Source organism: Nansenia antarctica, assembly GCF_963989245.1.
Source record: "Nansenia antarctica genome assembly, chromosome: 11".
Lineage (NCBI taxonomy): Eukaryota > Metazoa > Chordata > Actinopteri > Argentiniformes > Microstomatidae > Nansenia > Nansenia antarctica.
The window spans coordinates 23,250,161-23,276,112 of NC_137681.1; the positions used below are offsets into that span (position 1 = coordinate 23,250,161).

Here is a 25,952-nt window from a genome sequence, read left to right on the forward strand (position 1 = left end):
TGCCTCTTACAGCTTCATACAGTTTGTGCACAGAAATGTTTTGGAGTGATTCACTCAGTAGTCCAAGGGGTGTTGCTGCAGTCCAGTCCTCCACAGATGAAGGTGCATGTCTGCCTCCGCATCCAGGGTGAGACATGAGACGACTGATGCTGCACGATGCTGTGTAACTGCTCGGGCTGTCAAGGGGTGGTACCCCAATTATGTGGCTTCATCCAAGTAGGCTACTCAAGTGATAATGTATTCTTTATTATTATTAGTATTATTATCAATAATAATAATAATAATAATAATTATTATTATTAATAATAATAATAATGTAAGCTAAAAACCTACCCGTTTTGCTGAAGTTATGATTAAACACACTTCTATCAATGTCTTTTATCCATTAACTATTGTCTTATTGAATGTTTTATCTATTTATTTTTGCTTTCATCGTTGTCATTTTTATTTTTTCTTCCTATGCTCCTCTTGCTGTATTTTTTATATAGCACTTTGAATTTTTCTATGACATGTGCTGTACAAATACACGTGCCTTGCCCTGCCCGTTGATACAAGGTCATGGGATTCATGTATGTTTTTGTTATTTTGATGTAGCTCCCAACAACAAACATTCAACTCAAACTCAAACTCATTTCGTCACGTTTTATCTCAAAAATGTTCTGTGCTCTTTGAAGTTGCTCTCACACAAGATTGACAGCTCACGTGCGTCTCCCGTGTATTATAATCTCTTATACACGAATACCAGCTGTAGGGCTCTATGCATGGCATTTGCATTACAATACATCTGTCATTTCGTGATGTTGTATGCCAGACTTGCCAGTTATGAATTTTGAAGTGCTTTTAAGATTATGTTCAAGCCTATATTCTTCTGAATCTCACGCTGCTCTGTTGACACGTCCTCTCTTTCAAACGATCTCATCTATTATCAAAGTGAAGGTAACCTTTATAACTTAAAGCATAAATGTATTTTCAGGGACAGATATATCGTTTGATTGCAGCTATTGTGTAAGGATGCTTTTCTTTTAATGTTGAGAGCAGGTCTCCTAGCAACATTGAAAACATTGGACCTTGGCTGCGTTCGGAAATTTGCTCTGGAAATCTGATCAGCACTCATGGAATGCCTCTTGTCCAATCAAATTACTTGGTCCCTTTATGACGTTGAACCCAGTGTGCGTTCCGGTGCTCTCAGAGCAAATTAACGAACGCACCGCTTAAGTACAGAGTGGTAAGACGGAGAGCCTGCATGGAGTTTATGAGGTAAGTTTACTAACTTTTCTCAACTTTTATTTATTTACTTTACATCATATCAATATAGATAGACTATAGGCATTTCAAAATGAGCTTCCATTTCAACCACATTTGGGGCATGACCCTACCCTGGCATAATGCAGTGGATTTAAGTTTGAACTCTACAGTAATTAATAGATTATTAATAGTATTGATAGTTTAATTAATACAAATTAAACTATCGTAATAATAATAATAATAATAAGGGTTAAGATTAGCAAAATATTTCTGTCGCTAATGTACATAGGCCTATGCTACTGTACATTCACACAATTAAGCGTTTGTAATTAAATGATTTTTTTATTTATTTTTTTACATTTCATAAACAAAAGAAAGGCACTTCGGTCTCGAATCTGTTACAGTCAACGAAGTAACCCAAACCCTAACTTTGTATTGTTGTCCCTTTTCCAGATTCACTTATTCTGATATGTCAACCTCCAACAGCCAAGAGAACCATGACGACAGGAAAGTGTTAGAGAGGAGTCATGATAAAGTGGTGCCGTTCACAGCTGATGTCTCCAAACGGGCCAGTAAAGGCAGTCCACGCTTTGGTGCCTTGAGTCACCATTCATTCTTCTCCCGCCACAACCCGCACCCTCACAGAGTCACACACATCCAAGGTGAGAAATTGTATACAACATGTAGGCCATGCAGTAAAATAAATAAAATGCTGACAAACTGTAGTTTCAGACAACAAGACATAATTGTTCAACGGCATGAGGCGCCACATTACAATGGCTTACTATTACTGTTTGAGTTGCTGTCGTAACTGTCAAGCATTCACACACTACAGTGCCTTTGGACAGAATCTATTGTACCAGGCCTTGTAAATGATATTTGATCTGAATGATAAAATGAGGGTTGAATAAATAAATAAACAAAGAACAAATGCCAAACATCAGCAGGTTTGCCTCAGGCTTGTTGCAAGGAGAGTTTATGCATCATGACTTCCTGATTTACAGGGATACAATGTTTCATTTGTTCCTTTCATCATGTTCTTTCACAAGAACAATTGGGAGAAAGAGCCTGAGTAATTATTGGCAACAAATGTGTTTAATGGCCCTGAGCTGAGTTATTATTAAATCTAACTCAGCAAAAAACTAATCAGAATAAATCCAATAAAATCGCTGGTGGAACAAGCTTCCCACTGCTGTTTGGACTGCAGAGTCACTCCCTATCTTCCGCCGTAGACTGAAGACCCATCTCTTTCTCACCTGTGCTACATGGTGTCTCTGTTCTACCATGTCTCTTATTTTAATAATATCCTTATATTAACATTTATTTTCACTGTATTGTTGTATTTTTTAATTATATTGTTAAGCAGCTTGTATTGCAATTTTGCACAAAGGCACTATATACAGTACCAGTCAAAAGTTTGGACACACTTCCCGTCAAAAGTTTGGACACCAGTGTAGTGAAGTAGAAGAGGGTAGATTAAAATAAGATGGATTAAGAGAATGCTATGATAAAAAGGTATGTTGTAAGATTTCTTTTAAAGGTGTTTACAGATTGTGACACCCTCAGATCCTCTGGCAGGCTGTTCCAGAAGTGAGAACCATAGACACTAATGCTGCCTCCCGTAGTTCTTGTCCGCAGGGAATTAAACAAAAATGCCAGTGATGCCAGTATTTAATTCATTAAATATACTACACCAGTGCCAGAGGACCTGAGTGATTTAGGGAGCATACAATGTCTAACACATATTCAAGCGCTATAGTCCATTGAGTGATTTGAACATCAATAGGATCAAAAGGATCTTAAAATCTATTTTAAAGCTGACAGGAAACCAATGAAAGGACTTTAGGACAGGTGAGATGTGTGCTCTCCTTCTGGTCTTGGTCAGTACACTATACTTGCTGTAGTCTGAATGATCTGTAGCTTATGTATTGCTTTCTTAGGTCGACCAGCAAGGAGAGCATTGCAATAGTCAAGCCTGCTAGTGATAAAAGCATGCACAAGTCCCTCAGTATCTGCATCGAAGACAAATGGTTGCACTTTACTAATATTTCTAAGGTGATAAAAGTCCGTTTTAGTGAGATTACTGATTCAAAATCAATTCTGGGTCAAGGAGCACACCAGGGATTTTAAGTGCACAGCATCTCTCTCTGGACCTTTGCTATTATAATTGAAACCTCTGTCTTATCTTTGGTTCAATTGCAAGAAATTATGTGAAATCCACAAGTTGCTTCGATCAATGCGTTGAACCAGTTTATCAATAGGACTGATGCCATTGGGTGATAAGCATAGCTATGAAAATGAATCCTGTGTTCTTTGATGATATTTCCCAGTGGTAGCATATAAACAGAACAACACATGTCCCAGAATGGAGCCTTAAGGAGCCCCACATGTTATGCTAGTATTCAGGAGCGGCTGTGGCTCAGGAGGGAGAGCCGGCGTCTAATGATCGCAAGCTCGGTTCGAACCCCGGCTGACCATGTGTAGAGGTGTCCTTGAGCAAGGCACTCAACAACTATTTGCTCCAGGGTCGCCGTCTATGGCGGACCCCTTGCCTAGAGCATAAAATACCAAATTCCAACAGTTGATTGCATAGCAATAAAACAATTATTATTTATATTATTATTATTTATATTATTCACTGAGGAGTGGTCCCCAATGGAGACAAAAGAGTCTTTGCTGGACAGATAAGTCCAAAACCAATCAAAAAATCTGAGCCAGAGAGGCTAACAGATGTCATGATCTACTCTACTGTATCAAAAGCAGCACTTAAGTCTAAAAGCATTAATATTGAGAGTTTCTTGTCATCCATGTTCATTCTCAGATCATTTACAACTTTAACAAGCGCAGTCTAGTTAGTGCTATGGTGAGGAAGATTGAAACTTATCAAATATACAGCTGAAATTGAGGTAATCATTTAGCTGCTTAAATACTAATTTCTCAAGAATTCTACTTAAAAAAGAAAAGTTTGAAATTGGCCTGAAATTGTTTAGCCCTGAAGGATCCAGGTTACTTTTCTTTGGAGAGGTTTCACAATAGCACTTTTCAGAGTGTCAGGGGGGAAATACCAGTCAGCAGGCAAGGAGTGATTTACAATCACTAGCAGAGGGCAGAGGGAAAGTGTCCAAAGCCAGGCGCTCACGCACATTCAGCAGATCATGGTTTAGATCCAACCTGATTGTTGTTATCTTGTCTCTGGTGATGAGTGGCTTTTTGGAGCTGGATTTATGAGGCTGTCAATAGTTGAGGAAAGCATTCTGGGATTATTATCTTATTACATTTCTAATTGCTTTGTTTAAGATAGTAAGGTGTTCAGGGATCGCTACCGATCCCTGGCCACCAAAACATCCCTGGCCACCAAAACATCCCGTCCCAAAAAATGTTTTCCCCCCTCTGCTATAAGGACTCTCAACACCTGACTCACTGCACTAACCCTGCCAGATGTACTGCACTTTATAGTTGTAAATATTGACTATGATTGTGTCTTGTGGTTATGTGTGTACATTGTCCATTGTGATAGTCATGTGTAATGTGTGTATGTTTGATGTATTTGACACTGCTGTATTGAGTTTTTTCCATCTGTACCGACAACAAATTCCACCGACCTTGGTCGTGTGGTCATTAAATGACTCATTCATTCATTCATTCGTTCTGATGAGTCACAGCTGAACTGTTTTATACAAGAGTCTAATTGATCCTCTTTCAATAATAAAACGTGTTTAAGATCTCTGTAAAACTCCATAGACGTTCATCATGTCTTCATGGAGTCATCAGATGCCACAGAAAGCTGTCTAAAAGACAACTTATTTCGTCTAATTTGCATTTTTCATAATTTTCCCATTAGCATCTCACTAAATTGCTTTGTAATTGACAGAGCTTTGTCTACACTGCTGAGTTCCCTGGAGGCTGTTAATTTTGACAGACGGGTGGTACTGTGCCCTATTATGGGAGGAAAAGCTTAATGAGGACATACTAATCATGCAAATCGATATTGCCTTTTAAATGAACATCATTATCTTGGTGCTGTAGTGTCTGTCAAGGTTCCAGGATAGTAACACAAAATATTTGATGTGGGACTGAAAGGAGACATTTTCACATGGCTAATAGGATATTTGACTTTAGAGGCACTGTAGTTCATGAACCTGCTTTTTCAAGCAGCGTCAATTGGCCTATCATCGATTTCACAGCGGTAGCCCTGTAGCCTACATCAAAGAGTTTCAAATCGTATTGACGTGTTGTTGGAGTGTATGTCGGTCTTCCCCGAGGATGGTCTTATGGAGGGGAGGGCACCGTTCTTTGGTCGCAGCTGGAGGCCACCTCGCTTCATCTCTTGAATTTGACTTGATTCCTAGCGTGCGTCTTTGATCCCCTCACATGTGAAGGAGCGTGACTTCACACACAGTGTATGATGAAACACAAACCGTACTGTACTGTCTAGCAGACGTTTAAAGAAACCCGGAAAACACTGGCGGGCATCGTTCTATGGGGAATCTTCTTTGATCTTTTTATTTATTTATGTTTTTATATAGGGCTAAATGGGAACCCTGTGTGCATGGTGAAGGATGACTGGGGTGTCACCACCTCCCTGTTTCCACACCCACTCCTTAAGAGCCAGGTGTTCAGCAGCAGGTCAGGGGCACCTTTCGCCTCACCCTTCGGCCTCAGCCTCTACGGAGGTAACAGCAACAACAAATACAGAACAGGTGAGGTCATGGATGTATGGACTGTACTGGGTAATCACTGTCGCTGTATCCGTCTATGCTAATCTATGCTAAGACCAGGTGCCATTGTCAGTCACAATGCTAGAAGATTTTGTTTGTATTATGATTATTGTTATTGTTATTGTTATTGTTATTATTATTAACAGTATACAAAGGAGTACTGTCTGTACTACAATGCCTCTTTTGTATACTAATAATTGTATACTAGCATTGTCATTTGAGAAAAAGGCACATACAGTACAATTATATGATAGTGGAGGAGTATACTGTATATGTTATGGTACATGCCAGCATGTACCAAGTTGACATAGCACTTAAGCCTAACCCTAGTTTTCCCACACATGTACCGTATTCCCACATGTACCGTAACACATATATATATATATGTGTTACGGTATCACAATTATCTAGTGAGCTTTCATCAGTGATGCTCTTTGTTCATGATATCATGGTGATATACTGCCTCTCTGGGAAGCATGACATTCTTTTGAAGAAAAGGCATATACAATTCTATGAAAAGCTTCAGTGTCAAGGTAATATATAATAATATATTGTAGGAGTGACGGCAATAACTGGACGATGTAGTCGGTTTGCCGGTAGAAAAACAATCATGTGCTTTATTCTCACTCTCTGCACCCTTTCAGTGCTTTTCAATAAGACTCACCACTCTCGCTGCCGTTGAATTGGTTAAAGCTGCTACCACGTAGTAGTATTTGGTATGATCCACGGTAATATCCCTGAGGGCGAATTGAGCTTCAGCTTGTGCAAACCATGCGTTGGCATTTTGTTCCCAAAAAACGGGCAGCTTGAGTGAAACTGCGTTTGTTGTCATGTTCAAATGATCTCCGAAAACGTTCGAGAGAACGTCAGGGTCACCAATGTAGGAGTGACGGCAATAACTGGACGATGTAGTCGGTTTGCCGGTAGAAAAACAATCATGTGCTTTATTCTCACTCTCTGCATGCGTACTGACAACAACAACATTCATCCATCTTTGTCCCACTTATATCCCGTCATATCACCCGCTAAGGAGCCTGGGTGATTGAGTAAACACCAACATATCAACAGTGCTTTGTACAGGCTGGAACGCCGTGAATTACGAATACTCTGCTCACTAACGAGCGGTCACTACAATATGCCATTTAGCTGACGCTTTTATCCAAAGCATCTTACATTGCAGCGAGTGAGTGCATACATTTTTCAGTTGGGAAATACAGGTACTATGAATGTACTATGAATGTACTATGAGTACAATTATTTTCATTGGTGATATTCTTTGTGTTTTAGCACTGCTCTCCGAGGCCTGGAAGGAGGAGCTAAAAGACCTGGCAGCAAAAGTCAGCGTTTCTGCTCAGGCCAAGAAGGACAAAGATTCACACAATGTAATAATAATTATTTTTCTAATAATTCTTCACAGTTGAACATCATTATCTCTGACATCTGTTGTTGTTGTTGTTGTTGTTGCTTTGCTTTAGTTGATGAGAGAGAGGTGAGAGGGCAGGTGGGGGGAGGGGGCTCACGTTCCATGTCATATCAATCATTGTCACAGAGTAATAATTTGTAATCTATTTGCGTCAACAGGTTGTTAACGTAGAACGTAAGGCTGGAGAGTGCTTTAGCAGGCTCATTATTGTGATTCTGATCATCACCGTAAGTGCATCACCGTGTGTAGAATAATATCACACATGCTTGTTATTCCTGAGGCTGAGTGTGCCAAGTCTGGAGATGAAGAGGTGGTCTGTAGGAGGACCCAGTACTCTGCTCAGACAGGGAGGATCATCCCTCCCTCCTCCCAGGGTCTCCAGCGCCGCCGGCTGACCCAGCGGCAGAGCCAACCCCCTGGCCCGGCTCTCTGCGACCAAGAACTCATGGTACAGTACTTGTCCTACCCTCAGTGCTGTCCTCCCACTCACAACTGTGTTCATTTACCATAGCAGATGAGCTAGAATTACATATTTGTGTTGTTTTCATGTTGTTTGGTTAGGGTTAGGTGTTTTCATGTTGTTGGGTTAGGGTTAGGTGTTTCATGTTGTTGGGTTAGGGTTAGGTGTTTTCATGTTGTTGGGTTAGGGTTAGGTGTTTCATGTTGTTGGGTTAGGGTTAGGTGTTTCATGTTGTTGGGTTAGGGTTAGGTGTTTCATGTTGTTTGGTTAGGGTTAGGTGTTTCATGTTGTTGGGTTAGGGTTAGGTGTTTTCATGTTGTTGGGTTAGGGTTAGGTGTTTCATGTTGTTTGGTTAGGGTTAGGTGTTTTCATGTTGTTGGGTTAGGGTTAGGTGTTTCATGTTGTTGGGTTAGGGTTAGGTGTTTCATGTTGTTGGGTTAGGGTTAGGTGTTTCATGTTGTTGGGTTAGGGTTAGGTGTTTCATGTTGTTGGGTTAGGGTTAGGTGTAGCTGTACTCGTATGATGGGATTGAAACTAAGAGTAAATAGACAGTGGAGTTGAAATAGACAGTTTCAAGTTTCAAGTTTAATTGTAACTTCACATTCCACCTGAGTGTAAGAGAGTAACATTCTTTGGTTCCTTGACATTGCAGCACAAAGACAAATAAGGCAATAAGTCCAGATAATAAAGATAATAAAGATAATAAAGATAATAAAGATAATAAAGTGACAATAGTTACAAGACATAAGTGAGACAATTCAACACGTTGTGTGAGATAATAACACAAATGGACAGGACACAGCAGCAGTACAAACAGTAAAAAATAAAATAGTACAGAAAATAAATGTCATGAGTATTGCTCCGTGGCAGTGGGTGTAAGAGGAGGTGTATTGAGTAGTGATTAGTGACTGTGTTCTTATAGGTAGGTAGACTTATACATGTACTTGGGTAAATAGTCATTTGTCTTCAGTAGGCTTGTTTATGAGCCTGGTCGCCTGGGAGAAGAAGCTGTTGGTTAGCCTCTGAGTTGTGGTTAGCCTCAGGCTGCGGAAGAGGCTTCGTCGCTTGGACGACATCAGTTGGAACAGACTGTGGTTGGGGGCTGATGACAGGGGAGTTGAAATAGATAGAGAAATACAATGTTGGTGCCAGTCAACGTCAGAATCAGAATTAGAATCAGAATCATATTTATTGTTACATCCCATTATACGTAGAGATTAACTTTATTTGGTTTTGGTTCCTTGACATTGCGGCTACAAGAGAAAATGGCAATAGAATACAAATGTACAAATACATTTAAAAAAAAAATAAGACAAGAGACAATAGAGTAACATAATAATAGAAATAATAATTCATAGAGATTGCTTAAGTATAGCCCTGAGGTAGCAGTAGATGACAGCAGGTAAGGCAATCAGATACACAGTGTCAGTAGGGATGAGATGAAGTCAGATATATACTACAGTATTTACAGGTGGATTATGCATGTGAGAATAGCATGCAAATAAATAATCACCAGGCCTTATTATCCCTTGTTTACTATGTTTACTGTGGTCATGGTTGCTTGATGGAAGTAGCTGTTTTTTTGTGTCTGGGTTTTGGCCCTGAGGCTGTGGTCAAAGTGAGAGTCGTCTCACAAATGGACATGCTTATCTAAATCATGCATCATTTTCATAGAAACAAATATAGAATCTATTGTTAATTTTCGGAAGATGAGGAGCAAAGAGGGGTCAGAGAATGTAATCACATTTTCATGTTTTGCGTAGAAGAAAAACAAATTTCTGTAAACCAGGGCCCTTCCAAACAAACATGCATAATATGATTAGATTATGATTAGATACGATTAGATGATCTGTTTATTTCTATGGAAATTATACATGAATGAATGGTCTTTATTGTCATTGCTACAGTACAGGTACCAAACAACGAAATTTAGGAGGGGTGGCTCCCCTGGTGTTAGGAAAGAGAAAAAAAAAACACTTTAAAAAAAAATCACAAGAAGGGAAGGAGCTGGTTTACATAAATAAAGGCTATGTACACTATCCACTGTACTATACTGTACAGATAGACGACTAGGGTTGTCATATTTCACAATAGTGTTATTTCACATTTATTTAAAGTGTCGCAGTTTGCAGGCTTGAAATGTACATGTTTGTGCCTCAGCACTACACCTGATTTTTTATTACACATGATTTATACTGTATATAAATCATGTGTAATAGATATAAACAGATCATCTAATCGTTTATATTAAAAAAGATCAGCAGCAGCAACAAGAAGGCGATCACATTTCCATGTTCGCAGAGAAGGAGAACACGTTTCTGTAAAACCCAATCCCGCTGCAATAATTGGACCATTCATTGTTAAGGCCGATTTAAACTTCTGAGTAAAATCTACGCCGTAGGTTACGGCGTAGCTTGCGTTGGCCCGCGTGGCCTTGCGTTGCCTACGGAGAGGGTTGACGCGCACATCTCCAAAAATGTAAGTACGCGTCAGTTTCTACGCAACCGTAAGCTCTGTGATTGGTCCGCTTGGTAGCACATGATTCCGACAAGATTCCGACTCTCTCGTCGGCCAAAATGCGGAAGCCATGACAGAAATGTCATTAACTTTTTCGGTAATTACTTATTAATAAAGATTTGAAAAATTATGTTAACCATCGTATTATCTTAGTTTAATGTCATTTCAATGCATCATAGAACTTTTATTTACAACAAGCATAACAAAAAAAAAATCGCTATTATGCCGCTTTGAGTAGAGCGCCCTATGGAAGCATCAGGCACAACCCGGAGGCACCCTTTGCGGGTTAATAACTGTGGTTTACCGTGGGTTAGGATAACAATTCAAACATGTCCGGATAGGGGAGAGGACAGGGAATCTGAAACCATTTGAATGGTGTCGATACAACACTCCTATCACGGTCGACACAGCTAGGAGCGAATTCCCGGGTAGAACTTTTCTCTCCCCCCCGCTGTCAACGGGAGTTTCATCGAGCAGGACGCGGTTGTACAGGCAGCAGCGGGTGAACTCATTCATTGTTAGTCATTGGGATGTCTAACAGCTGCCAAGAAAGTTGTTGTCATTCATCCCCCTGTCTATGTATCGTCATGCTGGCTTGGGTTTGTTTTGTTCCCCAGGTCCTGGAGCTCCTGTGTCAGATCCTGCAGACGGACTCCTTCTCTCTGGTTCAGCAGTGGCTGCTGCTTGCAGGCCAGAGAGGTATGACATATCCATGTTCTTCTAATCCCCCATATAAACCCCTTCCATCTGATATGAGGTGACGGACCCATAGTGCACTGTAGTGCCGCTATGTTTGAAATCAGGTGATTGGGGGGCGCTTGGTGGCGTATCACATTAAGGCATCAGCCATGTAATCACAAGGGTCGATTCTGGTTCGATTCAGGCCATCGACATATCCTGCATGCATCCCTCCTCTCTCTCACCCATCCTTCCTGTCAATCTCTACTGTCTCTATCCCCAATAAAGACGAAATGCCCGAAACCATATCTCGGGTATCTCTGAGGTCCCCGGCATTGCTCTCACATGATATACAAAATCACGTGATTGAGTAACCCTGCCTTAGACTTCTAAGCTGAAATGCAATGCCATGGACCTCAGAGATGTCCGATATGAATTAAGATGATAAAAACCCATCCTTTTAATATTGCCTTTAAATTACAAAATAATTTAATTAAGATTATATAATGATTAAAGCACTTTGAGCTGCAACGTTTGCAGGAAAAGCGCTATACAAATACAGTTATTATTATTATTATTATTATTATTATTATTATTATAATAGGGATTCACGTCAGGTTCATCCATGCTAGAGGTCCCTGGTGCACCCCACTGGAATGGATTTACACACCACAAACCCCGAAATAGTGCATCGATTGTACCTGGTCAGATCATCTGAGATGACAGAATCAGAACATGGTTCAAATTACATATTTAGAATGATCTGACCGGGTTCAATCGATGCACTATTTTGGGGTTCGCTGTGTGTAAATCCATTCCAGTGCATCCATTATTACCACCCCCAGGAGTAAATATAAATATAGTACCATACTTTTTTTTTTTACCTGACATCAAATGAGATGAAAAGAAGCAGCATCTACACACTCAAAACTGTGCAAAAGAAATCAATGTTTTTATTGCGCGAGCTTTCGGTCTTTCATAGACCTTCTTCAGGCACCTGACATAGAAATCGATTTTTTTAGAACCCCTCTCTCTCTCTCTCTCTCTCTCTCTCTCTCTCTCTCTCTCTCTCTCTCTCTCTCTCTCTCTCTCTCTCTCTCTCTCTCTCTCTCTCTCTCTCTCTCTCTCTCTCTCTCTCTCTCTCTCTCTCTCTCTCTCTCTCTCTCTCTCTCTCTCTCTCTCTCTCTCTCTCTCTCTCTCTCCTCTCTCTATCTCTCTCTCTCCCTCTCTCTCTCTCTCTGTCTCTCTCTGTCTCTCTCTCTCTCTGTCTCTCTCCCTCTCCCTCCCTCCTTTCCTCCACAGAGAAGGACCTCGTGATGGGACCTCGTGATGGGGTTGATTCAGCAGGCCATGGAGGACAGTGCGTTCTCCAGGCAGCAGCAGAGGTTGTACGAGACCCAGACACCTCACCCACGCACATGTACATCTCTGCCTGGACCCGTCTCTACCTGTGGGCCACAGCGTGGGAAGCAGAGGTTGGTCGTGGCTGTTGTGTGTTTTCTTTTCAAACCTCTACAGAGGACTCTCTTCTGTTCCACTCTCAATTGCACACAGTACAAAGACACCTTTGCATAATGGAAATGTCCTCTCTTAAACTGAATGGGGTTACAGATCATAACATGATGTCTGCTTCCATAGTTACCTCCAAAGGCAGCACCTGGCTGGCGAGGACAAACCAGGTAATGCATTCATTAGGGCTCCCGTCCTGCGCCTGTGTATGATTCAGAATCATTAGTGTCTTGGTCGGCTGCCATAATTGCTCTTTCGCTCTGGCTCTGGGCTTGACCATCTCTTTGTGATTCATAATCACATCAATTCCCATACGCAGAGTAAGAGGTCAAGCTAAGATGTACTGTAAGAAGTTAATGGCCGTGTGAGTCAGAGCGAATGGAATAATATTATTATTATATTATATTATTACGGTGAAAGCATAAGGAGCAGGTGTCTCTGGAGAGTAGAGAGAGTAGTACAGAGTAGTACAGACAGAGTAGCACAGACAGAGTAGTACAGACAGACAGTGTAGTACAGAGTAGTACAGACAGAGTAGTACAGACAGAGTAGTACAGACAGAGTAGTACAGACAGACAGAGTAGTACAGACAGACAGACTAGTACAGACAGAGTAGTACAGACAGAGTAGTACAGACAGAGTAGTACAGACAGAGTAGTACAGACAGAGTAGTACAGACAGAGTAGTACAGACAGAGTAGTACAGACAGAGTAGTACAGACAGAGTAGTACAGACAGAGTAGTACAGACAGTGTAGTACAGACAGAGTAGTACAGACAGAGTAGTACAGACAGAGTAGTACAGACAGAGTAGTACAGACAGTGTAGTACAGACAGAGTAGTACAGACAGAGTAGTACAGACAGAGTAGTACAGACAGTGTAGTACAGACAGAGTAGTACAGACAGAGTAGTACAGACAGAGTAGTACAGACAGACAGTGTAGTACAGACAGTGTAGTACAGACAGTGTAGTACAGACAGAGTAGTACAGACAGACAGTGTAGTACAGACAGAGTAGTACAGACAGTGTAGTACAGACAGAGTAGTACAGACAGAGTAGTACAGACAGTGTAGTACAGACAGTGTAGTACAGACAGAGTAGTACAGACAGACAGTGTAGTACAGACAGAGTAGTACAGACAGAGTAGTACAGACAGAGTAGTACAGACAGAGTAGTACAGACAGTGTAGTACAGACAGAGTAGTACAGACAGAGTAGTTACTTCCTGCTCGAAAGCTTTAAACAAGTAATTGAGAAAGACACGTCTGGTAGGGGCGGGTGGGGTCCTCTCAACAGTGTCTATATCATAAAGGATTAATTTCAAGTTCAGTCGTTTCACAGTATACCCTTGGGCAATAGATTTTCTCTACAACCCATGTATATTGATGCCTGCCATGTACATTGCGTTTGTACGAATGTACGTATGTTTAATTTAGGATTAGGGTTTTTATTAATGTGTTCTTTAACTATATTTGACAGTGTATGGTTAAATCCATTTACTTTAGAATTTACTTTAGAAAGAAAAAAAAGAAATTGAGAAATGAATTATTAAAGTGTACAACGTGAGTTCATTCAAGATACCAAACCCCCGCGTTAACCTTTAAAACATGCTCTTCTGTGGAGATGAGATGTAATATAGAGTTTATATTAATAATGTCTCTGTCACTGAGGGACTGTAAGAGCTGTACGGGTGAGAGCTGAACAGAAGTGGCTTCAGAGGTATTTCAGAAAGTGAAGTGTGGTAGAGGCGAGAGGAGTCTTCACCTCACTAGAAAGACGACCGGCAAGGTGACGCCGACTCCTTTAGCGACGGTTTATCATTTTCACATTTTGATGTTTTTCTCATCCTTTAAACGTCAAAGCCGCAAAACACATTAGATCAGTAGAATAGAGACTACATATGAAATATAAGTTAGCAGTGGCCTCTGATAGTAAACTAAAGATATACTGGATGTAAAATTAACACCTTATGCAACTGTAGAATAGCTTTTTATTTTATATCACCTTTATTTAACCATGTAAGTTAAGATTACATATCCAAAGCAACTTACATTGCAGTGAGTGCATTCATTTTTCAGCATATGTGGTCCCAGCAGGAATCAAACCCATAACCTAAGCGTTGTTAGCGCCATGCTCTACCAACTGAACCACAGAGGACCAAGAACGATGACCTAGCGAAGCGGTTTATTGTAGCGCTCTGGAGTTATGTGTCTGTGTTATGATAATGTGTACTACGGTTTCCTCTCGTCATCTCCTCTAAGTTTCACTTGTCTCTTGTAGAGATGATTGGAGATGCGGAAGTCCTCGAGGTTCACTCTGGAACTCAACATCCTCCTCAGGACCAGACTCTTCAGAAGGATCACATCAATGATTAGATCTCCATAACTCATGCTTTGGTTCTTGTGGAATGTCACATTATGTAGATTGTGAGAAGGCTGTTCACATGTCGTCCTCAGCAGCTTCAAATGACGATACTTTTAGAATGCTTTTCTTTTTCTTTCCCAAACAATTCTACAGATGGAATCCGATTATATGCTCCACTTTTGGGTGTTATGTAATATTTTTTGATTTGTTTCCAACAGGATTGTTAGAATAATGGTTTGTTTATGTAACTAAGCACCAGCAGTGTGTATGGAGTACACAGTATTTATGTAATAAATAATTCATTTCAAGTTGATCGGTCTTTTCATAGTATACCCTTGGGCAGTAGGTGTACAACCCATGTATATTGTTGGCCTGCAATGTACATTTCATACAGTGTGAGTTCATCTTGATTCTACAATTTTGTATAAAGACCATCTTCAATATGATTGTGAAGAGCGGAGAGGATGCACATGCTGTCTAATGTATGATTCAGGATTAGGGTTTTATTAATGTATAACTGAACTAAAAGCAGTGCACTATATTTGACAGCCTATGGTTAAGTCTATTTACTTAAATAAAAAATATATTTAAAAAAAAGATATTGGGTATTGAGTTATTAAAGTGTACTTACGTGACTTCATTCGAGAGACCAAATCCCCCGGCATTAACCTTTAAAACGATGCTCTTCTCTGGAGACGAGACGTATTAATAAAAGTTTATATTAATAATGTCACTGTGGGAGTGTAAACACAGAGCTGTACAGGTGTGTGAGGGTTGAACAGAGGCGGCCCATGTGTGTCCATGTGCTGGTGTTGAGGCCTGGTCAAACAGTTCACCCTCCACGTCATTATTAGTCCTCACACAAGGACACCTGTTCGCCTGGCCTGATAAGAGGCAGCTATTCCCTGGCACTCTGTCAGATCAGCCCCCCCCTGCGCGGCCCGGGGGAGGAAGTAGTGGTGGGGGGGGGGGGTTTGAACACTGCCAGGTGTTTGCGATGGAAGGGAGGATAGCAATTGCAGAGCCATGTCTCACACAGAGGATGGTATTATATTCTTCAGAGCAAGGACCACAGAAAACTGCACGAGAGAGGGAGAGAGAGAGAGAGAGACAAAGAGAGAGGGAGAGAGGGAGTGAAAGAGAGAGAGAGAGAGAGAGCGAGAGAGAGAGACAAAGAGAGAGGGAGAGAAAGAGAGAGACAGAGAGAGAGAGAGAGACAAACAGAGAGAGACAGGGTTAGGGAGAATAGGAGGATGCGTGTTAACACACAAAGATCTAGTCATAGCTTGGTTTACTGAGATTGTGGTTGTTGAATTGTCAAGAAGTGCTATTGAGTGTACCCTAGGGTAGGTTTTAGATAAGAATGTTTGGCCTAATTCAATTCCTGCTTAATTCCTTTCCTCACATACCATAGTAAATTGCTTGACAAAGTCAAACAACGGATGTGCACCCTATCATTATGTACTTTTTGATCTACAAAAAAGTCGGTTTCTCTCTGGATAGTGAATTGAGTGGCAGCCCCAGAGTAATGTTCACCGCCTCGACCTTTTAGAGACATTGACAGCTCATCCATGATAAGGTCATGGATCAATGGTGAACTACAATCATCCGGGATGTATAGTAGTATTCATCTAACAATGTATAGTAGGTCAGGGAACATAATTCACGAGCAATTTGAGCATTGGAAAAACATTACTTTTAAGGTCAGATTTAGAAATCATTCACATGTAGGTAATTAGGTGCAAATGTGAGTGCTTATTGTGGTAATTTTCCTATTCCGATTGGTAACACCATGTAGCTCTGTAATCTTGCAGTATATCTCCAACTGTTGTCCAACTGTTGTCTTCTTACGTGTCCCACGTACTGCACTACACGGTGATATCCCCTATATGAATGAATGGTCTTTATTGTCATTGCTACAGTACAGGTACCAAACAACGAAATTTAGGAGGGGTGGCTCCCCTGGTGTTAGGAAAGGGAAGAAAAAAAAAACTTTAAAAAAAATCACAAGAAGGGAAGGAGCTGGTTTACATAAATAAAGGCTATGTACACTATCCACTATACTATACTGTACAGATAGACGACTAGGGTTGTCATATTGCACAGTAGTGTTATTTCACATTTATTTAAAGTGTCGCAGTTTGCAGGCTTGAAATGTACATGTTTGTGCCTCAGCACTACACCTGATTTTTTCAGTCCAGCAGCTGCCATCAATCCGTCCAGACTGTCCAGGGCCCAGAACCTAGGTCTTTGCTGTGTTCAGGGCCTGGACGGCCCTGTGGTAGAAGCTGTTCTTCAGTCTGTTTGTCCTTGCGCCCCATATCACATGAATGAAACATGCAGTATGAATGAGTAAGAATGCAAGTGAATGCGAGTGAATGTGAATGCGAGTGAGCATTCCCAGGGCTCCTTCGAAAATGAGACTCGTCTCAAAGGAATTCTCTGGTTAAATAAAGGTTAAATAAAGGTTAATTTCATTTCATATCTTCTTTGAAAATGAAATGCTGCAGTGAAACGTGAACATTTCAGCATTATACTCCCCATAAATACACTGCATTACGCATCCCAGTGTCCCTTCCCTGTTGAGTTGTTGCATTAATTAGATGTATCTTCACATGTTCATACGTGACAGCTGTCCTTTAGAGAGAAAGGTACCGTAACACTTTAATCTTGAGCTGCCTTTTCATGGTCACTTTTCAGGGCTCCCTCCAAAAGGCAAGAATGGTCAGAAATCTCTGGCACGCTCTGGCATGCATAACAGCCCACTCACACCGACCCACTCTCTCTCTCTCTCTCTCTCTCTCTCTCTCTCTCTCTCTCTCTCACTCTCTCTCCCTCTCTCCCTCTCTCTCTCTTTCTCCCTCTCTCTCTCTCTCCCTCTCTCTCTCTCTCCCTCTCTCTCTCTCTCTCTCTCTCTCTCTCTCTCTCTCTCTCTCTCTCTCTTTCTCCCTCCCTCTCCCACTCTCTCTCTCTCTCTCCTTGAGAAATGAGAGTGAAGGTAACACACATTCTGCTAGCCAGTACAGTACATTTGAATGTGATGATATGAAAGAAATATTTAGTTTATGAAGTGAAGAAAACGAGATAAAATAAGTTTCTCAGAGAACACTGAAATGGGTATATGTGTATCACTCATGCATGGACAGCAGAACTGTGTGTTCATATCTTGTGGTAGTGTTTTATGTGAGGTAAACAGGTAATGTCATTTTGTCATTTAAAAATGACGCAAGCGTTCGATGACCTCAGGTAATTTGTTTGGATGGCACTCCACTTATTCCTGACTGGCAGAGAAAAAGGACTGTCTAGACTTTGTCCGCAGTTTCCTGTGACTGAACAGCACGACTACAAAAACACAGACATACTGGAACTAAGTGAACGATTTGCCAATAGCTCGGGGCAAACATCAGGGGGAAGTGCGCTTGTCCTCACAACCCGCTTCCATCTCTGGTTTACCTACATAGAGCTCCATCTACGGGCCCACAGTTTGGTATTTCATGCTTGTTTGTTTGTTTTGTTTTTTCGGTCTCACAAGGAACCAGAACACATTTTTTTTTGTGGAAATGGAAGTTGATTTGGGTGAAGTGGAGTTACAATGAACTTTGAAGAGGCATCTTTAGGCATAATTATCACTCCTAGATGTTGCACACAATTCATGATGAGGTTTCCGATCAAGCGAATAGCTTTATTCTCTAAGTGTCTTGTTTATTCTCTAGGTATGCATGCTATATTATGATATATCTGGTGCGCTCAGTTAGAGAAACCTTTTTAAATGAATGTACTGGGAAACATGAATTAACAAAATTAACTTTTGGCACAGGACTCATACAAGACTGAGTGACTACAGTTTGCATCTCGAGTATAGATGAACCGTAGAAGATGGAAAACAGTTGTAAATGGTTAAATGTTGAGGTACTGCTGTCGCAGTAAGAGAATATTAAAAGTCCCTCCTGACTACACTGCATAGCCCTTCCAACATTTTAGTACATACAGTACCTTGATGTATGGTTCACAGGTAGGCAAACTTTGACCTGTTTAGTTTACATACAGTAGTTAACATAATTCTCTATAATTCTCTTTTGTAAACCCAGTCTCTGTCTTACAGCACAGTTTCCGCTAACCCTTTATTTTTCACTGTGCTATGTAGCAGGTACTAGATAATTGAACATTAGTTACACTCACAGCTCCTGTTAGATTCACTGGCCCAAGCATCTCCAGGTGCCGTTTAGTACCAGGTACCAGGTACCAGGCGCCAGGTGCTGAATTCATCCAGGTAAGTACCAGAAAGTACTCCTTGTTGTTGCCTAACCTTCCTTGTCTTTTAAACACCAACTGAAACAAGGCGGGAAAAAACTAAGAGTCACCCAGTTTCCTTCCATGTGGCCCTCTGCACAAAATGTCCTTGAAGGCAGAGTTCAGCAGAAATCCTATCTCCTAACCTACGCCTTATCTGGTGAGCAGTGTCCTTCAGCGTCCCATATAAAGCCCCAGGCTTGGCACACACACCCCGCCCATCGCTGCCTTGCCTAGCGCTACGCCACCATGCTGCCTGCAGTTGTGAAGCTCTGCTGTGGAATCTCCTACCCACACGTGAGGAACATGACAGGTAAATACGGGTCTTCTCGCCATCACCTGGAGGGAGACGAGCAACGCTCCAGGTGTACGGCACGACCGCGGAAAACATCTTTGTTTGATTATTTACTGTGATTATTGTTTACTTAGTCTCCTTGTCATTGGTGTAGTATGTTATTCTGAACTATGATCTGAGCATATCATACATAACTTCAAGGTGTTACCTTGCTATCGAATCCTGGCAACCTGCTTTTGCATCTGATATGCATCATATTTATATCATATTTACATCATATTTATTCACACTTTGTTAAAAGCCGTTTAGTTAAGGTCTGTTTTTTTAGGCGGAAATTAGTCGAATAGGGCCTAGAGTTTAAATGACATACTGTAGGATTTGACTGATGATCTATGCGGGCATGACCACAATAGTCATAGAGGTCGGCTACAGCATGTCATGTACAACACACTAATATTGTTATTTATTTTGTTTGCTATGCACCGTGGATGAGAGGGAAACACAATTTCAGCCCTCTGTATGTCTGTACATATATTGGAATGACAATAAAGCTGACTTGCCAGGCCGCCAATGTAAATAAGAATTAGTTCTTATTGGCCCTGCCTGGTTAAAGAAAGAAAGAAAAAAAAGAAAAGAAAAAATAAATTAAATTAAAAAAAAGACTTTGACTTTGACTTTGACTTTGACTTTGACACTGTACAGATACAGCATGGCGGATCTCTACTGTACATACATGCATTTTTGCCTTCAGATGGAGTTACGTCTTGATGTCACACTCAAATGGCTTCTAATTGAGGTTCTCACAGTACGTGGGAGAGACGCTCATCATCTATTGTTGTTTTCATCTCAGGACTGCAACGCACAGCGATGGCAGCGATTGGCCAGGGAATAGCCCACATGCACATACCGTTTCCTAAGTGGATGGGTCACGTGGGCAGACACAGTGGCACAGCGCTGTACACTGGTAAGTACACCTGCATCCATCACAACATCACCTCATCCTGATTATGAGAGTCAATGACTCTCAGAGGTCTACTGTATGCATGCTGATTAATGTGTAGTGGTTCGTTGATGAAAAGCAATCAAATGCGTGTGTATATACAGTATATATACATTATACATATGTGTGAATGAAATACATCCTCCCACGCTCCTGAGACAACTACTACTACAACATCTACTAGCCCCCTGCACTGTTTCTCCTGAGAAACCTACTACCCCCCGCACTGCTTCTCCTGAGACATCTACTACCCCCCTGTGTACTGTTTCTCCTGTGTCCTTATAAATCAATCAATCAATCAATCAAATTCTTCCTTCTTCTAGCACGACGACTGCCAATGGCCCCTGGCCTAGATTACTTTTTCCTGCTATGACTAATGGATAGTTGATTTACTTCAAATAGTTGATTTACTGTCAAATGAAGCCGCTTTGGAATAAGGCGTCTGCTAAACGCCAAAAATGTAAATGTAAAAATGCACACTGACCCTGACCCTCTGCATAGCTACAGAGACCAGGAGAGAGGATGACAGTGCCGTCCTGTTGAGAGAGGAGGAGCTGCTCTATGTCAGACAAGGACAGGAGGCGCTGAGGCAGGCTCTGGAGATTGTGGGGGACAAAGATGGATGGAAGACGGAAATTGAAGAGGTATTTCACCATCCAGCCATCCTGTATAATTTATGAGAGTGCTGCCTTGCTGTGCACACTCTCCACAGGAACCCACTCTTCTTTGTGTCACCCCTCTCTCTGAACTCCCGCTGATTCTTTTTTTTATTTTTATAATAATTGAATGTTATCGCCATGGAAACCATGTGTTTCTGGCCTCATCTTGTGACCTTTTTCAGGAGTACGGGGACGTGGTGTGCAGCAAGGTGTTGCCAGGAGCCAGGAAGGTGTTCAGATTGGAGGCGGTGTTAAACGCCACACCAGAGGAGCTCCACAGTGTCCTGTACGTCAAGGTGGAGGAAATGCACACGTGGAACTCCAGTATTCAACACATCAAAGTAAGATATGTACCGTAGCATCATTTTTATTTAAGCTTTATTTAACTTGTTTAGTGCAGAGGGTGCCACCAAGTGCCATGGGTGACTTTATTCACCAAAAATGCTTCAATTGTGATGCTTCATGGTGGTCCAGTGGTCTAGCACCGTGATCTACAGTGCACACATTATGCCCATGTCGACATGGGTCCGAATCCGACCCATGGCCAGCTGACATGCCCTCTCCTCCTTACTTTCCTGTCTACCTTCACTATCTCTATCCAATTAAATATGAGGACTGCCCCACTCAGAAAAAAATAACCTTAAAAAAATAATGTGATGCTTCATTCTGTAGCCAATCAAAGCGTTGTTGCTAGGAAAACACCACATAGAACACTTGGCACTCTAGGTAGTGAGTGTTCCGGAATGATTTGGCAGTTGATGAATTAACCAGGGAAAGTCAATTGAGTCGCAAAGTCTCTTTTGCAAAGAGAAAGCAGGAGCAGTCAATACAACATTACATAACGCATATACTGTCAAATAATCTACTGACTTTATAAAGTTTACATAACAAGTTTGTCTTTTGCTTAAAGATTCTTAAGCAAGTTGGCCCGGAAACCATGGTTACGCATGAGGTATCGGCAGAGACGGCAGGCAACATCATCGGCCAGAGAGACTTCCTGAGTGTCAGGCATTGTTCCAAACAGAAGTCGCGCATTTACCTGGGTGGAGCGGCCACTCGCATGGAGTCATTCCCTGCTCAGAAAGGCTTTGTAAGGTAAGACAACCACACACACAGGCACGCACGCACGCACGCACACACGCACGCACACACACACGCACGCACGCACGCACTCACGCACACGCACACACACACACACACACACACACACACACACACACACACACACACACACACACACACACACATTGAGTACTGTCATGTCTGCCTCTGGCATTGAAAAGTTTTATGTCATACCAAAGATTATATAAATGGTACCCGATGCCTCCCTGCTTGGCACTCAGCATTAAGGTTGGATTGGGGGGGTAAGACCCTGCGACGTACCAGTGTACTTGTACTTCCTCACTCTATGGAAACAGGAGAAGGTGGTTCTCAAGGCTACTTACTTACTCTTTTTTCTTCTACTCCAGTTTGATGTGCTTAAATGTGTTATGTGTTTGTCTGAGCAGGGCCCAAGATGGACCAACGTGTATCATCATCGAGCCGCTGTCTGACGACGCAGGGAGGAGTCGTTTCACATGGCTTCTCAACATGGACGTCAAGGTACATTTCTCTTCATATGCTCTCATAGCACCTTGGGGAGGCTGGTGGAGGTAGAAATCGGAGGATGGGCTCATTATAATGCTTGGAATGGATTCCTCATTCCTTTCATACGATTCCATGCCTTCTCATGCCTCCATGCCTCTCCAACTGTGAGAAACACAATGGTTGCGTTTGTAAATTCGCTCTGAGAGCCCGGAGCGCACATTGGGTTCAACGTCATAAAGGGACCATGTAATTTGATTGGACAAGAGGCATTCCATGAGTGCTGATCAGATTTCCAGAGCAGCCAATGTATTGTAGCACTTAGACTGAACCACTAGTGACTGTAGAGTGACCTACAGGTAGATGTCAAACTATCAAAGAAGCATCCTACCAGACCCTTTTATCCGACGCAACTCACAATTATAGATTGCAGGGACAGTCTCCCTGGAGTAATTTACTCAAAAGTCAACTGCACACAGCTATTGTCGTTTTCCGATTCACTCACTCACCTTGTCATGCTGCCAGACTGCATTAACTCACTCACCTTGTCATGCTGCCAGACTGCATTAACTCACTCACCTTGTCATGCTGCCAGACTGTCATTAACTCACTCACCTTGTCATGCTGCCAGACTGCATTAACTCACTCACCTTGTCATGCTGCCAGACTGCATTCACTCACTCACCTTGTCATGCTGCCAGACTGCATTAACTCACTCACCTTGTCATGCTGCCAGACTGTCATTAACTCACTCACCTTGTCATGCTGCCAGACTGCACTCACTCACCTTGTCATGCTGCCAGACTGCATTAACTCACCTTGTCATGCTGCCAGACTGCATTCACTCACCTTGTCATGCTGCCAGACTGCATCCAGTGCCTGTCAATGGAGACTGTCATTAACTCACTCACCTTGTCATGCTGCCAGACTGCATTCAGCCTGTCAATGGAGACTGTCATTGAACATTAATGTATGTGCTGACTTTGTCTAGGTTGCTATGACTGCCTTAGAGACCATATCCTGATATATGTATACCCTATACTGTAAAACATGTCCACATTCAGGTCAGAGATAGATAGATAGAGATAGATATACTTAGAGCAAAAGCAGCACATGTGAAATGACATGTGAAGGAACAACCTCCTGCACCACTGGTTCTCATGTTCTCCCACCGCAGGTTGTCACTGACTGAGAGAGACTGAACACGATCATGCTGCTTTGGCTCAGTACAGGATCCCACCCCCTCCCCCTAGGAATAACACAGTCTTCCACAGTTTATGTGTATGAAAATATTGGGGCTTTAAGATTGAATGTCATTGTATTTTTTTGGGACAGGGTTGGCTGCCGAAGTCAATCGTAAACCAGGCACTGCCGCGAGCGCAGGTAGACTTCACCAGACGCCTGCGCAGACGCCTGACCGCCCCAGAGCCCTCCCAGGGCTGAGGCACACAACGCCTGGCTACCGTCACCATGCTCTCTGTCACCAGGAGATATGAGAGAGAGAGAGAGAGAGAGAGAGGGGGGGAGACAGAGAGAGAGAGAGAGGGGTAGAGAGAGAGGGGAGAGAGGGGGAGAGAGAGAGGGGAGAGAGGGGGAGAGACAGAGAAGAGTGTGCCTGTGTGTGTGTGCGCATGCGTGTGTTTGTGTGTGTGTGTGTGTGTGTGTGCGTGCGTTTGTGTGTGTGTGTGTGAGAGAGAGAGAGAGTGTGTGTGTGTGTGTGTGTGTAAGAGAGTGTGTGTGTGTGTGTGTGTGTAAGAGAGTGTGTGTGTGTGTGTGTGTGTGTGTAAGAGAGTGTGTGTGTGTGTAAGAGAGTGTGTGTGTGTGTGTGTGTGTGTGTAAGAGAGAGAGTGTGTGTGTGTGTGTGTAAGAGTGTGTGTCAGGGTTTCCGTTAGAAAAATTTGCCGTCGGACATCGTGTCCGGGAAGAATTCGATTTACCGGACAAACGTGATATATTCCGGTCATCATATTAAAATATACATTTTTTTTTTTTTTGCAAAATCATATTTTTTTTCCCCCCAAATCTAATATAGCTGTTTGTCGCGGTGATTACTGTTGTGTAGCGGCCTATATATGCCATTTAATGTCTATTTCTCATCCGATACGATTAGATGCGAGCTATATAATATAACATGATTTGACGGATGCGCGCTATGCCATGCGTCAAATCCAGCGCTGAACGGGTCCAGCGCTGAACGGGCGCCTCACTGGGAACTGAACAGACAGCATCGATCAATGAACGGACTCCACATTACGTTAACTGAAGTTTGTTAAATTGTTTGGGATTAATGTGAGTTTTCTATTTTCTCTTTCCAGTTTTACCCTTTTTTTTAAAATCAATAAAACAACGTCATTTCTATAAGTCTCGCTGGTTGGGAAGGCATTTCGTTTAGCTCGGGAGTATGACAATGGGAAGAACATAACTGTATAACTGAATGACAACAAATGTATGAGTAATGAGTAAAACAATGTCACTTTTATAGTATGTTGTTTAACTTGCCGTTCGGTCGCCATGGCTCTAGTGTGTGTAGCAGCTTCAGCTAGCTGGCTAGAAACTTCTAGGGGTGCGTTCGTAAACACGCTCTGAGAGCGCCGGAGCGCACGCTGGCTTCGATGTCACAGAGCGACCGAGTCGTTCGATTGGACGAGAGGCGTTCCGCGAGTGCTGATCGGATTTCCAGAGCGTGTTTACGAACGCACCCATAGATGGGAAATCAAGAAACCGTATTACTATGGTGGACGGGTTGGCAGGGTTGCCAGATAGGCATGGGTTACCGCCGAATGGGCTACTGTGTTTAAGCGGTAATAGACTGGTTAAACTGTAATCCCATCTGGCATCAATCCCATGTGGCACCTGTGCGCTGTTTCGCATAGGCCGGCCTACACATTAGGAGTCATCATCATGCCGGTGTCAAATCATATCATAATAAAAGAAATACATAGCCTATATATTCGTCTTTTTTAAAATAGAAGGAATCAGAATGTGAACTTTAGCGAATTGTATTCAAAGGGAATTATTTTCACCGGACAATATGTCCGACGACTTTTCAATATGTCGGACTTCAACAAAATTTACCGGACAAAGACCGGTAATTGCCGGTTAACGGAAACCCAGGTGTGTGTGTGTGTGTAAAAGAGAGTGTGTGTGTGTGTAAGAGAGTGTGTGTGTGTGTGTAAGAGAGTGTGTGTGTGTGTAAGAGAGTGTGTGTGTGT

General features: G+C 42.1%; 2 protein-coding genes across 2 annotated transcripts; both read left to right on the forward strand.

The window, feature by feature from the left end:
• Positions 1-1,243: 1,243 nt before the first annotated feature.
• Positions 1,244-15,439, forward strand: tbata (thymus, brain and testes associated; the record flags this gene model as incomplete). Its single annotated transcript, XM_080542499.1, has 9 exons — positions 1,244-1,257; positions 1,699-1,907; positions 5,772-5,945; positions 7,251-7,345; positions 7,667-7,834; positions 10,981-11,062; positions 12,357-12,516; positions 12,680-12,720; positions 14,829-15,439. The coding sequence occupies 9 exons, from the start codon at positions 1,244-1,246 to the stop codon at positions 14,921-14,923; spliced, it is 1,038 nt and encodes a 345-aa protein (XP_080398625.1). The 3' UTR covers positions 14,924-15,439.
• Positions 15,440-19,451: 4,012 nt separating this feature from the next.
• star2 (steroidogenic acute regulatory protein 2) lies at positions 19,452-24,183 on the forward strand (the record flags this gene model as incomplete). The annotated part of the gene is made up of 7 exons (XM_080542500.1): positions 19,452-19,515; positions 20,348-20,461; positions 20,999-21,141; positions 21,339-21,497; positions 22,067-22,251; positions 22,665-22,758; positions 24,076-24,183. The coding sequence occupies 7 exons, from the start codon at positions 19,452-19,454 to the stop codon at positions 24,181-24,183; spliced, it is 867 nt and encodes a 288-aa protein (XP_080398626.1).
• Positions 24,184-25,952: the final 1,769 nt, after the last annotated feature.